Below are 19,401 nucleotides of genomic sequence, written 5' to 3'. Positions count from 1 at the left end.
TTGAAATCTCGCGAATTACTGGATGTGTTTATTGGGGCCACATGTCAATCTCAGCATATCGTATGAGAGGGGCGTGGAGTACTAAATGGAAACTTAAATAATTAGCCGTCGGGTTCCCTCTTTGCGACTACGCAAATTTTGATGATTTCACTTTGTTGTTTTGCAGAGGACGACTAAGAAATGTACAAAGTTTTAAAACGCACGTGCTGAGCTATCGTTCTGCTGCTCATTACATCTTTTGTTTTGCCACGTTCTCGTTGCCGTCGCCGTGATATGACGTCTTGCGCGCGGAGAAGGCGTGCCGACGACATTTGTACGTGTAAGTAATAATATGACTTCGAGAGCAATTTGGCGTTATCAATTAAATGTAAATTTTTCAAAGACAACAAAATTGCACAAGTCCGTAAGGCGAGTGCAATTTGTAGCTAAAAATATTTATATAAAAAGGAGGCAAAACCACGAGATAATTTCTGTCTCAGGGACCACAATCTCTTTTATGCGATAATTCCATTTCTACAGGACCAGTGTTCATGGCGCTCAAAGGGGAAAAGTTACGGATGGTTTGAAATAAGCTTTGTTTGCATTTGGTAGTAATCTCGTACCCAGATCTTCGCTTCGCCCACAAAAGAGATCTGGGTGCGAGGTTTAATCTGGATATCATAATTATTAACTTTATTTTTGGACCACTCAGCGGATTTTTTTTTTTGTGTGTGTGTGTGTAAATGGATTCGTTTCTTCTATCTCTGAGTTTGGGCTATGTGCCATTTTCTTCCCTCTCTCGCTTTTTTTTTTTCAGTTTGATTGCCTTTCATCAGAAATCTAAATATCCAAATATAGTGATTTACCATTGCGTCATACTACTGTGCGCATGTACTTTCCCAGTCGGTTGCCAACATGGCGGCTCGGCGAACGGGATTACTGCTATTCCAACGATGTAATTTTTGTTCGAGAGAAACACTCAAGCGAAGATTTGGCTCTACTGTGTGCAGTTTTTCAAGAATTGGAAATAATTTACTGGTTGCGTCACGTAGAAATGGAATTTTCTTTTTGTCGGGTGAGAACTTGCTTCCGTATATCAGCTGACATAACACAACTTTTTCGAAAACAACCTTACATAATCGTTTTAACTGCTTTGTCACCTCTATCCTCAGCGTCTTCGCGCAAGATTAACCCCTCATTTTTGGGAGCGATTTCGTCTCATAGAGAATTTCACACGTCAGGTTAGTAAAACAAATATGATCAGACAGATTTCACCGGCGATATTTTGCGACGATCGCAATTTCAACCCACGTGTTCTTGCTATGTGAAATATTGGAAATGCCGGTATGAGTTAAATTTTTGAATGATCTTTTTGATGTCGCTTCTTATTTGAATATATTTTGGTGATAGCTACGTATGAATCGAGAAGAAAGATGGTAACAATTTTTTACTTTAGTCCAGTTCAAAAAAAAATTGCGTTTACCAGACTGTCCTGAGTGTTTCCATCAGCAATGACGTTTGCGAAATATTCTGTTATTGTTTATGTCATGAAACCTTTTTTCTCCACAGATCCAACTTACAAGAAAGATTACTACAAAATTCTTGGAGTACCACGTAATGCAGACCAAAAGGAAATAAAAAAGGCGTACTTTAATGTGAGTACATGTACACTTCGTGCTACATAGGTGTTGACACACCTTTAGATCGACATTTTAACATGATTCTTATCGTATCTGGCAAAAAGAAAGAGTCGAGGAATCCTGATACCTTTCCTACTGTAACTTTAGTAAGATGCTGTGATCAACAGAATTTTACCACCAGTGTCATCTTTTCAAAACACCAACATGAACATTCTCTAAACACATTGACACTTGTCAGGACCTTTAATAAAAGGCAAATAATCTGTAGCATGCATGAGCCACAACAATAAGGGAAGAATTTACAGATGATAGGAAAGTGGTGGAGAGAAAAGGGTTTCTCCACACATTTCCAGAGAAGAAGGTAAAGGAGGAGGAACTTTACTTCACTTGAAATTAAAGATGTGGACTATTCAGATACTAGCACTACATCACACTTACTTTCCTCCTATAACTAGTCCTATTTATTGTCATTAACCCTTTACACCCTAACATCAGTATATATATTCTCCATACTGTTCTTTATACATTTCCTGTGGTATTGATAAGGAGGAATTGTTTATCAATCAAGATATTCCTGAAAAGGTTAATTATTTCCCACATAATGTATGGATAAATTATATTTTAGTTACTCTGAAGAGTTTAAACCAACAGTAGATGCAATGAAGTAAGCATGTGTTTTTCACCTTATGATTCAAGCCTGTGTACCAACTGAGCATGTTTTTTTTATTATTATTAATTTATTTCTTTTGCATCCAGAGTTACACACATTGCTTAACATCCACTTTCCTCTTTCAGTTGGCGAAGAAATACCACCCGGATACAAATAAAGGTGCTGATGCAGCTGAAAAGTTTCAGGAAATAAGTGAAGCATATGAGGTATGTCACTGGTAATATTCTATGGGACATAATTTTTTTGTATTTGACTACAAATTTTTTAAATATTGATGACATTTTGCCAAAAAAAACTTCCTTCATCATGCCTGGTCTCTTTGCTTGAATACACCATGTCAAGATATTGTAAGGGTTTTAGTTATTGCCCGTGAATCTTTCCTTTACTGTGTGGGAAACATCACTTTTGAAAATTTAAATGGGAAAAAAGTAAAAAAAAAAAGGACAAAAGGATAAGAGTGGTGAAGGATGCAGATCAGAGACATGAAATAAAAAAATTACCATTATGACTTCAACATGGACAAATTGTGTAATTCATTAAGAATTCCAGTCTTAATCTACACATGCACAATGAAGCGCTAGAATTACCCAGGGACACTGGACACCACTAAGTATCCTAGTAACCGATTGCAGATTCATCAAAACAAGTTAACCGGCTTTATCAATTGCAAACCTGTTTCAATCCCATGAGCTAAACGCACAGTTGACTAAAAACGTGATGGCGCTTCCACAAACTGTGGGCTTCAAAGCTGAAGCAGTCAATGAAGAAGGAGTTTAGTGTGCGTGCACTGTTTAAGAAGTTGATGATTATGTGATTATTTCCTGTGATGGCTGGAATGCAGAGTGGAATCGCTGCGTCTGTGATCCATGAGAGATCAGGGATCAAACATTACGTGATTGGAAAAAGAAAAAAAAAGTGAGGAAACCTTTCCCTTCAGTGAACAATGTCTTCGCTTTAAGAAGACCTACTTTTACTCTTACATGAATTTGCATAAGCTTTCATTGACAAAATTTCTATGAATTTCAAAGATCAAAACCATTTTTTAAACTACATCTGCTTTATCTTAATCCACTTAGCAAACAAAGCTTTCCAAATTACAGTCAAAACATCAGACGTAGTTCACTTCAAATTTGTCGATCTATCCCAGTTTCTCAGACCAAACAGGTTTTACTACACAGCTTCTGTCAAAGACTCCCAGTGAAACATGACATAAAATATGTTGCGCGTTACTAGGTAACAGTGCTCATACGTATGCATGAACCCCACTCAAGTGGGGTTCGCAGAATTACACACTTTGTCCGTGTTGAAGTCGTCATGAGTGAGAAGAAAACTGTATTTTACGGTTCTGTTGTGACTCATAAATTTTTCTCATAAATCCACATTCTCCACAGGTTCTGAGTGATGACAACAAAAGGAGCACATATGACAATTTTGGAACTACAGATTTTAGTGGTGCTGCAGGTAAACAGTCTTTGTGGTGGCACATTTATAACCATTTGGTTTCTCAATATGTTAGTTTTTTTCATTTTGATTAATTAGCAGCTCTGTTACAGTTAAAAGCTTGGAAATTTCACATTGAAATCTTGTCCCCTAAAGTTAAATGTAGTGGAGGAAAATACTGACCTTGGTGGTTGAAATTTTCTCTTCTAGGCGGTAACCCATATGGTGGTGGAAATCCTTTTGGTGAAGGCATTGACCCAGAAGATATCCTAAAAAAACTTCTTTCGTGGAGGAGACAATCCCTTTGGCTTTGGGACCAGAAGTGGAGGATATGGCTCTGACTTTCAAGAAATCCAGCAGGTCAGACATTCAAAAACTAAACAATTTTGCCTCTTTTTTACCCCCCTTCCTGATAGTTTCTTTAAAACAAAACATCACATATTTATTTTGATTATATATTCCTGTTATAACATATTGAAAGTTAGAAGCAGTTAAGTGTCACCCTGACACCATTGTCAAGGTAACCAAACAACTTATTAACCCTTTAACTTCCATGGCTGATCAAGAGAGAATTTCTCCTTACAATGTCAATACAATATCAACCAGATATGAGATGAGAATAAAGAAAACTATCAATTTGGGAATAATTAGGTGATTGAATACTAAATTCTCTGAACTAGCATTATAAGAATTGTATGGTTGACAGTAAGGAGAATTACAAATTTGATCTGGTAGTTAAAGGGTTAAGGGCTTTGCACTTCTGGTTTTGACTATAATAGTTACCTTCTGTTCAATATTTTTCTCAGGTACTTAGAAGATTGCATCATGATAATATTGGAATATCATTCACTTTCATTAGTTTTTATCAGTTAGTGAATTTTGAAATTCACATGTTGTGTTTCATTTGGGAATTGTCCAGGAAACCTAACTGCATTTTATTTCATGATGTTATTTACATTTTTGCTTCAGCATGTTCTAAACCTGTCTTTCATGGATGCTGCCAAGGGTTGCAATAGAGATATTACAACAAGAACAAAAGTAGTATGTAACAGATGCAATGGCAAACGAGCAGAACCTGGAACCACTTATTCGCAATGTCCCACTTGTAAAGGAACTGGAGAAGTAAGAATTGTTCATCTCTGTTGCTCTTTGCTCTTTACATTAGTGTGAGATCTTGAATTATTTTTTGTACTGTAAATGGTTTCAATAGGAGGGTAACATTTGATTGCATAGTGTGATGTTCTTGATGGGGTATCCCAGAGAAGGTTAGTTTTTGCAGTGGCAACTGATGTCTCAACAACCTTGGCTGAAGTTGTGATAGTCTCGACTCTGAGGATGACTTCCTCTGACGTTGTTGAAATACCAGTTACTTTTACTGCCAGCAATCCTTTTATGCAGGAGTACATGTACCTCCAGCTGGATAATCAGAGTAAAGGATCACAGTTATCTGTGCAAGATAGCAGAAGCATAAACCATGTGAATTTGTTTTCAGGAAACAGTTAACACGGGATTCTTTCACATGAGATCAACCTGCCGGCGCTGTGGCGGCCAGGGTGTTTTTATTAGCTCACCATGCAAGAAGTGTAATGGAAAAGGAAAAGTGAATGAGACCAAGACAATTACCATCCCAATTCCTGCAGGTATGTAAATTGATAAAATGTTGTATTCTCTTAACCATGATAAAAATTTAAGAGATAATTTATGCAGCTGTTCATCAAACCTTTAACTCCCAGAAGTTATTAACAATTCAGCAGATTGGTTGGTGTGTGGATAACAATTTTTTTGATGGACAGCTCTATACTTTCTTAGGATTTGAACAATTGTGGGGAGGTTTTGTTACAAAGATGGCTAGTCAATTTTGTGAAAATGTAGTCATCATTTTAATACTTTTTTTAACTCGCAGGAGTTGAAGATGGGCAAACTGTCAGGGTGCCAGTTGATGCTGGAGAAGTATTTGTAACATTTAAGGTTTGTGAAAAAATCAATGTATTAGTGTGTACAAATTTTGGTTTTTCAGTAAGTGTGGATATGAGAGTAAATTAAGTTTTTTTTTACCCAGGATAACTGTTGAATCTTCTTTTGCCATATGTTTGGCTTGTGTTCATAGGTTAGTGAGAGTAAAGTGTTTGAAAGAGAAGGAGCAAACGTCAGTTCAACAGTGACAATCAGCTTTACACAGGTAATGTACATGTACCTTGTCATCTTTGTATTCTCTAACTTGTTGAAGCTTTGTGGGCATGGTGAAATATCAAACCTCCACAAGTGGCGACTTGTATCTCTCTACAAGGACAACAGAAATAAAAGCATCTCATTGGTCATAAATTGTACTCACGGTGCCTACTTCATTGACAGATCAGTACTTTATTTAATGTGTCAGTACACAGATGGGGTCAAAATACGTTCCAAACATATTTTGACATCTCCTGTGATGTATTACTGCTCAGACCCACAGCAACATGGAATCCTATTTGTTTAATATGATAAAAAAACAAAATGTTGTTAATGGTGACAGCTATGCATCTGTCTTCCAATAGATCATAATTCAGTCATATTATGCTCCTACAACTCATTTTGGCGTGCACTTGAAAATGGCCAGTTTTCTCAAGTATTTCTTTTATTTATCTCTAGGCCATTCTGGGAGGCACAATACGTTCTCCTGGTATTCATGGAGAGATTGAAATCAAGGTGGGTGTAAGTCACACAGTCAGGGATATCTTAATGAAGTTAATGTGTTTTGCTATGATTGCAGATGTTTCAATAATATATGGTACAGTACCAATTGATAGGTTAGAATAGCAGGTTGATAGTTTTGAAAGACTCCAGGGCCTTCTGTTTCTAGGAAGATTCAGGCTTCAGTGGGAAATTCTGGAGTTCTAGACCCTGTAGTTCCATTTTCCTGGTTTTTGAGGTCTAATACAATCCATGTGGCTTTGTTGTTCCAAGAAGAAAACCATTTTGAACAAAATGATTTGAAGAGATTCACAAGTATGTTTTAAAGTGCAATGATGTTAGCATAAAGAATACAAGATAACCAGCTTATTACAAGGGTGTAGATCACTCACTATGTGGGTGCTCACCAAGCCCCTAGCCCCTAGCTTTGCCAACCACTCCTTTCCCCCTTTGTAGTGTTTTGTCTGATTCTTTTTTGTTTTTTCCCTTAGATCCCTCCTGGTACTCAGTCTCACCAGAAGCTCCGTCTGTCAGGGCATGGCATTCAAAGATTAAACGGCGTTGGCAAAGGAGACCATTTTGTGAATTTTAAAATACATATACCCAAGTAAGTCAGATTGAAGCTTGTAGGACATTGATTTCTACATTTTCCATTACATGAGTAGGAGACAGAGGGGCCATATGCTAAGCACACTTGACTCTGTTATACTTGCTCTGGTGAAAGCTCAGGTTAGGTAATTCTGTTGTTTGTGTTCTTGAACAGGACACTTTCTCAGTGCTTTCTGGCAAACAAGGGTATGAATGGGTACCAACAATGTGTTAGAAAGAGACTAATGGCCACTCATGTTGAGCTGGCATCCTGTTTCAGCAGAGACGCAATGCTATGGATGTCTTTCATAGGATAACAAAAGCAATTATTCATAACAAGAGCCAGATGTTTGGACGTGTATTATTAACCCTTTGTATTCAAACATCAGTATGCACATTCTCCATACTGGTCTCTTTCCATTTCTTAACCCTTTTAACTGCCAAGATCTGGTTGTTAATTCTCCCCTCCAGCTGTGAGACATTTCCTGGTGAATTAGTCAGGAGAATTTGGTGTCATACCATAATGATGACTTCTACCTGATAATTTTGAGTATTCTCATTACCTGATTGCTGGTTGTATGGATATTATAGGGAGAAGTTATATGTGAATCACTTCTGGGAATTGAAGGGTTAAGGTGCTGACAAGGAGAATTTGTTTAACAATCAAGAGCCTCTCTCATTGCTGATCATTTCCTTTATATCCTCATGGCCTTAATGTGTGATTCAGGGATGATGTTGTGAGGAGAAATTCAGTGCTAGTCATTCTTAGGGGGTTAACGTAAAATAAACGGTGCTTTTTCCTCAGATACCTAAATGAGAAGCAAAAGGCTTTAGTGTTAGCATATGCCGAGCTTGAGGATGAAGTCAGTGGTACAGTAAATGGAGTCGATAAATCAGCAAAAGGTGGGTAATTTATTTTAAATCTAAGTCAATGGGCAGCCCAAGTGTACAGTCACATCTCTCTCTCTCTCATCCTCTTCCCTGCATTTTGAATTCTCTAGCAGAAATTTTAAATGCAATGCCACTTTATCAGGGTATAAATTGGCAACATCAAGGTGTGAGGAGGCAGTTGAGTTTCACTATCACGTATTTTCCCATTGTTTTTATGTTTGGTTTTTTGTTTTAATTGTTTTGTGTTGGTTTTTTTTTTCGTTGAGTGGAACTCGTTTATTTGTGATAACTATCTACCACGGTACACTTGTAGCAGAGTTTTAGTTAGGTGTGTCGCTTTATTTGAAGCTCATGTATAGGACTACGATAAAAAAGTTCCATTGAAATGTAATCAAAACGGGACGATGAAGAACGAAGTAATGATCGTTTAAGTTTGAATTGATTTTTTTTTTTTTATCAAAATACTCCTTTCGGGAAATTCTCATAATTTAAGTTAACATGACATATTGTCACAGTGTGAGTTTTCAAAACAAGGTTTCACAATGAAAGTTTGCGTGACTAGTTTCCACAACATTTGAGTTTGCGAGGCTAAGTGCCGTGACTACAGTGACAAGGGTACGCAAATGGAGCTTTCGTGACTTTGCGTCTCGAAGCTTGTATGACGTTCGTGTCCCTCCATCACACAGACGCCCCACCCAGCCAAACTTGGCAGGCGTATGAAACACCCACCGGTGGAAAGACGGCGAATGAGATTGATCTCGAAGAAGTCGTCAAAAAGAAGCGCCCCTTGGGTCGGTTTATGCCTGACGGATCATGGGATGACGAAGACCCGGAAGGCAGAGCTCGACTCGCGAGACGGCAGTTTTTGAGAATAGCGATGGTCGCATCGTTCACTATAGCTGCCTATCTGTTTATGCAAATCATCTTGCTGGGGGTTGAAGCCCGCGAGTTTGATTCTAAGAACGCTCATTGTGACAATATAGGAAATGGAAGTTGACAAGACAGTAGTGAAGGGGAAAATATTGTAAATCTTGTTTGTTAAATTTTAAGGGTTTGATTGTAATAAGTAGATGTACCGAGGAGGAATTGAGGAGTCGGAAAGTGTGAAAGTGACAAAGTGTTAAAAATCCCCCATCAGGCTCTCTTGTTTCCTCCTCTTATTTTTGTCCCCTTTGCTACCTGTTGTATTGGAAACAGTTACGCTATATAATTTCCTGGTGGAATAACGCTCCACCTGAGAGGTCATCACCCAACAGCTGCTTCGCTTTCCCGCTGTGCAACAGTTTAAGAAGCATTTGCGAGCGACATTCAAAGCTTTGAATTTAGTTACCCTGATGAATTAGGATTTTAACACCAAGTCACTAACTCTCCTTTTTTTGGCTCTTCAATTTCTCCAGACCAAGGAACAAAGACGACTGCTGAAGATGATAGCGGATTGCTAGGACGCTTGAAAAAAGCATTCTGCGGAGACGATGACGAAGATGATGACGACAAAGATAACAGGCGTCAGGGAAAGGCGTGACAACGCATGCGCACCCTGCTAAAAGTGTTGCGCAAATTGCACCAACTGTCCACTGTTTTTTTTAGTAAATCGTCATTATTACTCTCTTTTTTATGGTTCAAGGATATGCCAGGCAGTGCATCACTGCCTTCGAAGGTAAGGCGTAGGATTTCTGTCTCGAAAATCTGCTATGCGAGTCAAATTATTTCCTAGGACGTTACAATTCACGCGAATAATTTTTCTGGACGTCGTAATATTAAATGTATTTATACAGGCGGAAGGCGTTGCCAATCCTACAGGGTTTTATAGACCTTTTAAGCAAGAGAAATATAAGAATGGCTTGTCTTAAATCGCACTGTAGTTTAAATTATGAATGCACACCAATCTATTTGCGTTTTGTTTATTTGTTTGTGTGATTGTTTCTTTCACCACGTAATATTAAAGGTAGCCGCTTTTTTGAAATTTTTTGTTTTTTGCGTGTTACTTAGAATTAAATTCCTCTGTTACTCAATTTTGTCAAACATTCTGAGAAAGATTTCTTCATTTCTCCTAACGTCTGCTCCATTGAGATCAGGAGTTTTTCCCTAAGAATCAGATTTTTGAAAATGGTTTATTTTCTGATGTGATGACAAAGTAGTAAAAAAAATTTCTAACTTTTTTTCTAGCAAAGGTTACTTTATGATATAGTTCTAGTACTGCACTTGAGAAGATCTTATTTCCCGCTAACACAAATTATAGATTCGGGCTTAGGTGAAGTCTAACTAGGGCAACTTTAGAACGGATAACATATCTCTGAAATAAAAAATTGTTTGGTTCATACGCTTAACCTACCGTTCCTCATTCTGTCGAGTTAAAGCAGCAATTTTCGTTGACGTAAATTGTGGCCAAGAACTCGAGCAAGAGGACAAGAAATTCGTTTATGGTGAGTTCATGTATTTCCACGGCGTGTTTCCACGGCGCCGTTTTTCGAGCAGTTGGTTGTCGTTCGATTGTTTTATGCTAAGTTGCATCCTTAGAAAGTTAAAGCGCGTTGCCGTTACACCAATCATTTTATTGCGCATATTGATAAAATTTTATGTGTTTCTTTTGACGACTCTTAAACCATTGATTTTAAACTTTGAACGTTTCAGAAATAGCTTTTGTCTCGTCGATTGAAACTATCAATTGAACATTGAAAACTAGAAGGCTGATTCTCAAAAATTTCGCCCTAGCCTTGTCCATAGAGGAAGTTTCCTGTTGCTTTCTAGACGTCTGGAGCTTACTCAAGAGAAATTCTCTTTGAGAGGTTCATGGACGAGACGTTTGACTATTTTGTTAACCTTCGTTACCCTGGGCACACGTTTTATCTAACGAAAACTCCAAAATATGGGGGAAATGTTCAATTGGGTATGGAAAGTAAAATAGGATTGCACTGATTTTGCGTTTTTTCGCTCTATGGCTGGTTTAGAGTCTAAACCAATTAACTTAACCTATCTGATGCAAAACTAGAGCAGTTTTCAATTGACTGTCGGAAAACCAAAACAATACAAATAACAACAGCCAATCATAACTAAGGTTACGTCATCATTAGCCAATGAGGACTCAAAGCAAAAACAGGCAACTTACCAAAGCGCGGGAAGACTTGACGACCAAGTCACGGTTGGTTTTCGCGTCTGATTGGTTGAGAGAGTGGAGTGAGTTTTCGCGACCAATCACAGAGGGAAGTAAAGCAAACCAAAGCAATCCGGGTTAATTTCGACACTCGATGAAAAATTACTCTTAAAACCAATCCAGATCTAAAGACTTGCGCTTTGTCTTAACCCTTTAACTTCCAAGATTTCATTAGTAATTCTCCTTACTGTCTGCCATACAGTTCTTGTGATATTAGTTTGGAGAATTTGGTATTGGATCAACTTATAATACCATAATTGATATTTTTCTTTATTCTCATAACTTGTCCGCTTGATATTATATTGATATTGTGACGAGAAATTCTGTCTTGGTCACTCATGGGAGTTAAAGGGTTAACTGTCTGTTCTCATAAGCTCCTTGTCAAGTATTTGTTTTGATTGGCTGCTACGATCGCCTTAATTTTCGTTTTACTATACTTAATTTATAGGAAAGAAACATCGTTGAAAAAAAATTCGTGCCCAATGTAGAAAACTTAAAAAGGATTAAGCCGGCTTATACAAAAATAAACAAAAAAGCTGTTATATTTTAACAACTAACAGATCATCGAATTGATATACTCCTAAACTTTCCCTTATCAGAAATTCTAAGCTTGGCTTTATCCTTTTTCTTTTTCTCGGCTTCGGCAATCCATCTGCTGATGTAGTATTTCTCCAAATTTCGCGCCTGCACGACTGACGGAGGGTCCAGCGGGTTTTTATGTCTCAAGTCCAAGTGATGGGCGCCATCTTCAATCAGCACAGAAATGAGGCTGTCGCTTATGTTACGGGTAACCCCGCCTGCAGCCCAGGGATCAAGGGCACCGTTACTATGATGGGACAAAATGAAAGCAAAAATTCGTTATGTGATTAGTCCTTAGGTATCTCTCGTTAGCAGAAATAAACTGAAAAGAGTTCCCTCTTAGCGAGTTTTGCGCTTTAACGGTGGGGTTGTCAACACAGAGGTCAAACGTCTGCGCATACGTTAACATTGTAATGACTGAGTGGCTCCTACTAAGTGGAGATTAGCTCTGATCCGTTTAGAAAAGATCTTGTTTTATGCACCATTCAATATCTTAGACGAGAATATGAAAACTCATATCAAGAAAAAGATAATCATTAACTTACCTGAACACTATATTACTGTGAGCTTTTAGTTTCTTGCCACCATACTGAATCTCGGCCCAGTACTCCAACGGTGTCACGCCACGTGACTTCTGGCAATCTTTGGCATAAGCATTGAAATCCCACTGATGGATAAGAAACAAATCACAATTATTGGAAGGTAGTCAAGTCTGCATCAGGAGATTAAGTTTGTGCTGGTCTGTCTCTCTAGCGTGTAGTAACCAGGAAGTTGGGGTATTACTATTTCCCACGACGGAATGCTAACCAGTCCATTGCAAATCATCCCCCTCTCACTCCATCCTCGCTCCCCCTCCCCCCCTCCCCCCCCCTCTCCCGCCCCCTTCTCCCCACTAAGTATTTCATCAGGTTCACTTGTACCCATTTACACTCATGGGGGAGTTTCTAATCAAGAACAGGCCAGAACACGCCAAGGTCGAACCGTTAGGCCACCGTGTCTCCCCCTATCGAATGTTCCTGAATCCGTCCTTTGACTATGGACAGGGAACACTGGGAACCAAAACGTTCGCCTGAGACTTCTCTTGGACCATCTTGCTGCGTTTACCACTTTGTTGGAATAATGAGATGTTATTCTAAGGTATATTTATTTTCAGTTATGCAAGTGTGTTGTATACTTGCCTCTGACTTGGTAAACATATCATTGACGCCGTCTGAACAGAGAGGCATGACCATCTCGGTACAAGCCTAAATCGAAACATAAATCATCCAGTCAACTTAACTTAGAGGACACTCTGACGAACAGATCTTATCTTTTGCTGTTCGTACGAACGCGCGCAGCAATATCGCAAAAGGCCATGAGCGAGTGACACAACAGTGAGTAAGTCCAAGGATTCTGAAGTCTAATCCAAAGATTACCTCTGACCTCTCTAATTAAGAGTACAACAAACTACTTAATTGAATAATGTCAGTATCTTAGCAAGTGGGCACACACCCCCCCTGACCCAACAACTGTCAACTGAGAACAAGTTAGGGTTGATGTTGGGTTAGGAAAGGGGTCGGTGCGCAGTTTCTCAGATATTGACATTGATCCAACGACTTTTGCCGCAAATCTCAATAAGTGAACAGTGTTGATTTTAAATTGAGCCAACATGATCAGAACGGCTTATCAGAAAAAATATAGATATATCAAGGCGCCAATGGTAATTCCAATGAAAAGAAGCAAAATGTATTCAGCGAGTGACAAATTTACCACTCGTTTATTCAATATTCTAGTCCTCCTTAAAAACTGTTGGTAACGACTGATCCTCCCTCTGTTCCCCCTGAAAATATGCAACCCCCCCCCCTCCACTCCCCCAGGCAATAAAGAATTACTGGTCCTTAATTACTTTCGAAGCTTGATTTTCAATTACGCAAGACTGCGCACCAAGCAGCAACCAACCTGAAAATACCAACCATCATCTCCCAAGAAGGATACAGCTTGCTGTGAGGTGTTAAAACATTTAGCATGGCCTGAGCTGTTGTAGTACACTCCAACAGCTTTGGATATGGCTCCCAGAAGTTTGTCATCGTCTAATGACTCGTCTTGAAGATATTTACAGGTTTCCTTAAGAAAAGATTAAAAAACCGTAATCATATTTGCTTGAAATATTTCCCACCATATAATGAACAATCTCTTGTTAAGAGATAAGAAAATTAAGAACTCGCTTCCTTTCACGTGACTTCCTCTCTTCCTCTGCGTCTTTAAACTCATTCTAGTCCCATGAGCCACTCCTTTTCACTTACCGAGGTGATCAACAGGAACGAGGACTCTGGGTACGAGAACGTGGAAGATGAACACTTCGAGACTGAGGCTTATGTCGTAAACAAAATTATGCGCATGCATCATACCTTAATTGGCCAAGCGGGAAGAGGTTCCAAGAAACTGGCAGGGTACGGATAATCCACTGTAAATGAATGCAGCAGTCAGCAAGAAATATTTGGGCCGTAATTCGTTTAGGGAGGACGACAATGAATAACATAACACTTACCCATTGCTAAGTTGACCCAGGTCTCGCTCAACCAATATTCCAACTGAGTGACATTATCTTTGGTTTTCAGAGGAGAACACAACTTAAATATACTGGATAATTTTTTCCGCCCGCTATCTACAAGAAAGAAAAACGTAAATTAAGGTATTTAGAGCGATGCAAAGTTCACCCAAAAAATTCAACAAATCACAAAGCCTTTGCTTGATTAGGTTTAGTTGGGTCCAAAATGAAAAAAAGACATTTCTTGTACCTGTTTTGCCGTAATTTTTTACGACATCCCATGACTTTTTTACCAAATTTACACATGGTTCTCCTCCGTCACGTTGGAAATCCTCCGTGACAATTTGATAAAACTTCTAAAAATATACATCAGAAGAAATTTGAAGGAGAGAGTTGTTAGCAATGCAATGTTTTTTTAACACCAAGATTACAAAAGGAGGCTCAGTACTTTAAAAATTTCGCAAGAATCAGTAGATGGGCTAATATTCAGGGGGGGTGGGGGGGGGGGTTGGTGAGGTGGAGGAAGGAGACCACTTATCTTCAGAGGGCTTTCAAATGCAAAAATCTGAAAATGAGACTGAAAATGTAAAATAAGACCACGCTTTGATCACAGTACACTTGATCATGACCATCAAGGTTTTCTACGACTGACAAAATGGTGAAATCATTTTTCTTTTCCTACTTGTTCTGACCAGGTTAAATGTGATTTGAAAAAATTCTTAGAAGAGGGTAAGACAGGAGCTAATGAGCAATGAGGGGGGATAGTTTGATGAACCTATAACTGGAATGATCGGTATCCAGAAATCTCAAATGATGTCTCACCTCACAAGGGGTCAATCCAGTAAATTGTAGAATTGGCGCCGAAGCTGCGAGGGCCCTGGGTTAGGAAAAATTACGAGTTAAAAAAAATTCAAGGCAACCTACTTTGGTCAGTAGTCAGATTTTCAGCAATCTGAAAAATAATGACTTGTTCTCAGCACCAAATTCTCGTCTCATTTCTCTCACGGCTCGCATCAGCCCCATTTACTTACCCTATAACAATATTTGGATACTTCATTCGAAACCAAGCGGCCAGCATCCCTACAAAAGAGAACGAAAAATATATCTAACGAAAGTCAGGTAAATATGTCGTGCATATTTCACAGCATCGCCTGCAAACTAAGGAACTAGTCTTAAGGGATCTCAAGCAGTTAACACGGTGACGCCAAGTGAGACGTCGATTAAAATTAAATTTCTCTTTTCAGTTATAACTTCGAAAATGGCTGCATGTGTTGACTGTCTCTTACGGCGCCACACCTCAACTTCAGCGTAACGTATATAGGCAGCGTGGAGTTCCAAATGGAATTTTTAAAAAAAATGCCGCCGTGGTTTGGTGATTTCACGTTGTTGTTTTGCAGAGGGCGACTAAGAAATAAGTTTTAAAACGCACGTGCTGGCTATTGCTTCTTACCACCGTACGATCCACCAATAGCGACCACTGGGCTTTCACTTGCTCCTGGTACTGTGTTCTAAAAAAAAAACGAGGATTTAGTGAGGAGTTGCCTTTGCCAAAGCATTAGAAACTACTTCAGGAGCATCATTCGACAAACCATTAAGGGGGATAACTTTTGGAGAAGGGGGTATCTGTGACCCCACCCTCTCCTCTTAGTAATAAAATGGATAATACATTATGATTAAATCACTTGGCATGCTCCTGAATTTCAGTATGACATGAATGAAAATCTCCCCTCTCCCCCCTTCCCCCCTCCCTTCCTTACTCTACTAGAGAATCCTGCTTGTACATCTCTGCATAAAATTGTTCAGAAAATATTAGTCACCTAACATGTTTAAGAGATCATTGCAATTAAATGAGAATTATTTATCAATAACCTACTAGGCAAACCCATATTATCTTGCCTTTATGTGATGAATAAGTACTGCAAAGTCAGCCAAAGCTTGCTCTGAAGTTAAATATCCCAAATACTTCGGTCCCTAAATAAGAACAATTCATTGTTAGTAGGACCTATGAGCTAGACTCAACCGAAAAGAACAGTTTTGAGGCACTAAGTCCCTAAAAAACTTCCTCTCGAGGTGTTCATAAATTCGCAGATCAAAAGACCCCTCTCGTATTTGCCTGTTCCAACTCACCGTCAACGACAATCGAAGGGGAAAAATAATTCTTCCTCTCATATGTATCATCAAAATGAGTAACGTAAAACAACACAGATCGCTCCTTGTTGATCGAGTGACGTAGAATAAGACCTTAAGGAACCTAGCGAACTGGTTAGAACAAAGGGAAGGAGGTAGCCAATAAAAACCCAACATAAACACATCTAACACCCTTAAGCAAGGGAAAGCGCGCGCACGCTATCAAGCCACCTTTAGTTTGCATGTGATTGGTCGAGGAGGAAGCGCAAGATTTCTAGACTAATCACAAGGCACAGCAGGGCAGACCATTTAAATCATTCATAACTTTCGCCACTTAATTAAACACACCTTGTAAGACAGCTTTCCAAATGGTAACGACTTGCCGTAGTACCTATGCTCTGCAAAAACCAGCATGGCTTTGAATTCCCCTGCGATATCCCACATGAATCCCTGGGTACAAGACAAGTGTTGCACTCTTAGCTCACATGAACAATAACCTTCAAATTACGTTATGATTAACCCTTAAACCCCTAAGAGTGATTAGTAACTATTTTCTCCTATCGGCATCGCCCTAAAACAAACATTGAGGTCATGAGAATAAAGGAAATGATCACCAACTAAAGACGCTCTTGATTGTTAAACAAATTCTCTTTGTCAGTTCCATAGCAAATGTATGGAGAAAGTGTGGAGAATATGTATACTGATGTTAGGGTGTGAAGGGTTAAATGCCGCCTTCTTTGATGATGATCACAACGGCTACTTTGTCATAGAGTTTTCGTTACAATGGATGGAGACAAAGAATTTTGTCAGTTTCGGACTAACGAGCAGAACACGCGTGACTCGCGCTCCGGACTCAGTAGAAATCTCAGTATTGGATAGGAGCCACTTTGAGTGATAAAAAAGAAGAGGGTTCAAGGGGAGAGGCCGTCAACTCATCCCTTGTTCGCCCCAATTTCCTCTCGTCCGCTTCTACACGCAGATTGACAGAAAGCGCTCGCGAAAAATGTGTGGCTAGCATGCTTGTCTAATCTTTGGACCACATCTGACTTTCTTGTTTCTCGGGTAATAGGGGTACGTTTACAAACGTGATCCTCTTCTCGCTGATTGAAAGTTCAAGGCCTAATCTTTAAGATCAACTTAGTTGGTAATATTGATGGTTTTGATGATTTTAACATTAAACTGTAAGAAGGTCAGTAACCAATACTCACCGTGTTGTTCGCAAACCAGGTGATGTCTCCTTCATTTCCGGTATAAAAGAGAATTGGTCCTCCTTCTACCCAGTTCTTTCTGGCCACAAGGTAACGCTGTGGAAAAGTGCGATTGTCACTGAAGCCAAAATGATCCAGCTGTGAAATAAAAAAAGGGAAATCGTTGATGTTGATAAAGGTAAAACTGTTTCTATGTTCAGATCATCACTAAGTTTCCTTCGCACCCGGCAAGGATTTGTTGTGTTATTTTTAAGACATTGAACGTCACGCACCACTTATACGCGACAAATCCAAATTTTGAAAAGCGTGACAAAAGTTGGGTAAGCTAGGAGACGACGAATTAAACTCGGGAAAATACGGGGAAAATTATCTTCTCTGGAGTCCGGTCTCGAACAGCAGCTTGTTTTCATGCTTTAGAGATGGGACGTGATATAAACGTGACCTGCTTGTCAAACAATAACTTTTCTTGACATTAGGTGTTAATCTGAAAATTAGCCCTCGAATTCACGAAAATTCACGGTAAATCAGATTGATGTTACAAATGGAAAAAAAAAAACAAAAAAACTAAATCATATTGACCTTCGATTAAAGAATCATACGAAGTGATGAATGATAAATTTCATAAATGCCGATGATCTGCAATATTTGGCAAGAATATTACGAGGCCAATTATGTAATTTTTGCTCCTACGGTTGAATTTTAAGACCTGTTTACCGAAATTTAACCAATTGTAAAACAGTTATGAAGCTAAAGATCTTTTACCTTCTGGCTAAACGTTTTCGTCTCGTAGATGCAAAACGGACACAAATGTCTCTTCGCGTGAAGTCCAAAATCCTTCCCTTGCGGTCGAGGAAATCTAGCTCGAAGACGGAAGGCATCACTTGCAGAAATAACGACTAGAAAAAGGAGTGTAATCCTACAAAAATCTTCAAATGCAGCCATGATCGTTAGTCGCTTATCCCTTGCATCTGAAGTAGTAGGTACTGTGACGTCTTTCGTGTATTTGTCTGTTTCCCAGCCTAACTCGTGACTTCGGTGACCTCGTGACGATTCATCCGTGTGATTTCCTCGTGATCGGCACGGGTTATTGTTATTGTTTTCAACTATAAAAATACCTAGATCCTTTGCCTCAGAAGATGTATCTTTTGGTTTCGTTGGCTGCTATTATTGCTAAATTCTCGCACTTTCTCTTCGATGAGAGAGTTTGCCTTCTGATTATACATGCATTATTAATGTAAATTTCATGGTAGTTTTTGGATGCTGGCCAATGAATCGAGGGATGTAAACAGGTTGTTTTAGTCAAAGTATATTTTGTGCCACTAGTTTCCTGTGGTGTGGATTAGGAATAAACCATGTCTCTTATATGCATAGCAGGCTATTTTATTGATGCGCTTTGAGAGGTTGAATGGCGAAGCCGTATCTGTGTGGCTGGGACGGAAAATTGTGGGTTTGATTTTTCCTCTCTAACTTTCGTTTCGCTTTATCCCTAAGAAGCAAACACCTGCACTGTCTAAATATTTCCAAACTTGGCTTTAAATCAATCCACATGTCAGCCCACAGGATGAACCTAATCTTTGCCTTGGCAAAAATCCCTTGTCATTAAGTGGAAAGGGCAATCAACCTGAGCCAATTTTTCACTTCGCTCGCTTATGTTTTGTGGTGCGTCGGACGAGACTGATTACATGACCCTACCAGCTCTACTTTGACGACTTAATTTTTCTCTTATTACCAGAAATGAAGCGAATTAAACTGGAGCCGCCATGTTTTTAAATTTTATTTCAAGAATGTCAGGGGAAGCGGAGGACTCTGGGAAAGACATTACTCAGCGATTAAATTCAGTACGAATAAGCAATTAATTGTCTAAATTCGCTGCCGTCTGCGTGGCTTGATACGCTGAGCAGGGTCGGTGAACTGAATTGACAAGTTAAAAA

General features: G+C 39.1%; 2 protein-coding genes across 2 annotated transcripts; one reads left to right on the top strand and one right to left on the bottom strand.

Annotated features, from left to right (window-relative positions):
• Window positions 1-686: 686 nt before the first annotated feature.
• Window positions 687-10,205, top strand: LOC113680964 (dnaJ homolog subfamily A member 3, mitochondrial). Its single transcript, XM_089192099.1, is given in 15 exon segments — window positions 687-1,054; window positions 1,152-1,220; window positions 1,549-1,634; window positions 2,415-2,495; window positions 3,681-3,750; window positions 3,940-4,001; window positions 4,003-4,089; window positions 4,699-4,851; window positions 5,222-5,369; window positions 5,633-5,697; window positions 5,837-5,908; window positions 6,358-6,414; window positions 6,891-7,006; window positions 7,793-7,890; window positions 9,276-10,205. Coding segments are annotated over 15 exon segments (1,449 nt in total). The 5' UTR covers window positions 687-894; the 3' UTR covers window positions 9,401-10,205.
• Window positions 9,766-18,683, bottom strand: LOC113680963 (lysosomal Pro-X carboxypeptidase). Its single transcript, XM_089192098.1, has 14 exons — window positions 18,233-18,683; window positions 17,471-17,608; window positions 16,611-16,712; window positions 16,032-16,106; window positions 15,586-15,643; window positions 15,167-15,215; window positions 14,958-15,012; window positions 14,386-14,491; window positions 14,136-14,252; window positions 13,996-14,051; window positions 13,547-13,711; window positions 12,787-12,852; window positions 12,154-12,275; window positions 9,766-11,855 (listed from the first exon to the last, which is right to left on the bottom strand). The coding sequence occupies exons 1-14, from the start codon at window positions 18,410-18,412 to the stop codon at window positions 11,591-11,593; spliced, it is 1,554 nt and encodes a 517-aa protein (XP_089048224.1). The 5' UTR covers window positions 18,413-18,683; the 3' UTR covers window positions 9,766-11,590.
• Window positions 18,684-19,401: the final 718 nt, after the last annotated feature.

The sequence above is a fragment of the Pocillopora damicornis genome, chromosome 13, assembly GCF_964200805.1.
Source record: "Pocillopora damicornis chromosome 13, jaPocDami1.2, whole genome shotgun sequence".
NCBI classification, from domain to species: Eukaryota; Metazoa; Cnidaria; class Anthozoa; order Scleractinia; family Pocilloporidae; genus Pocillopora; species Pocillopora damicornis.
Note: the sequence above shows the minus strand (reverse complement) of the source record. Positions and strands in the feature narration are given on the sequence as shown.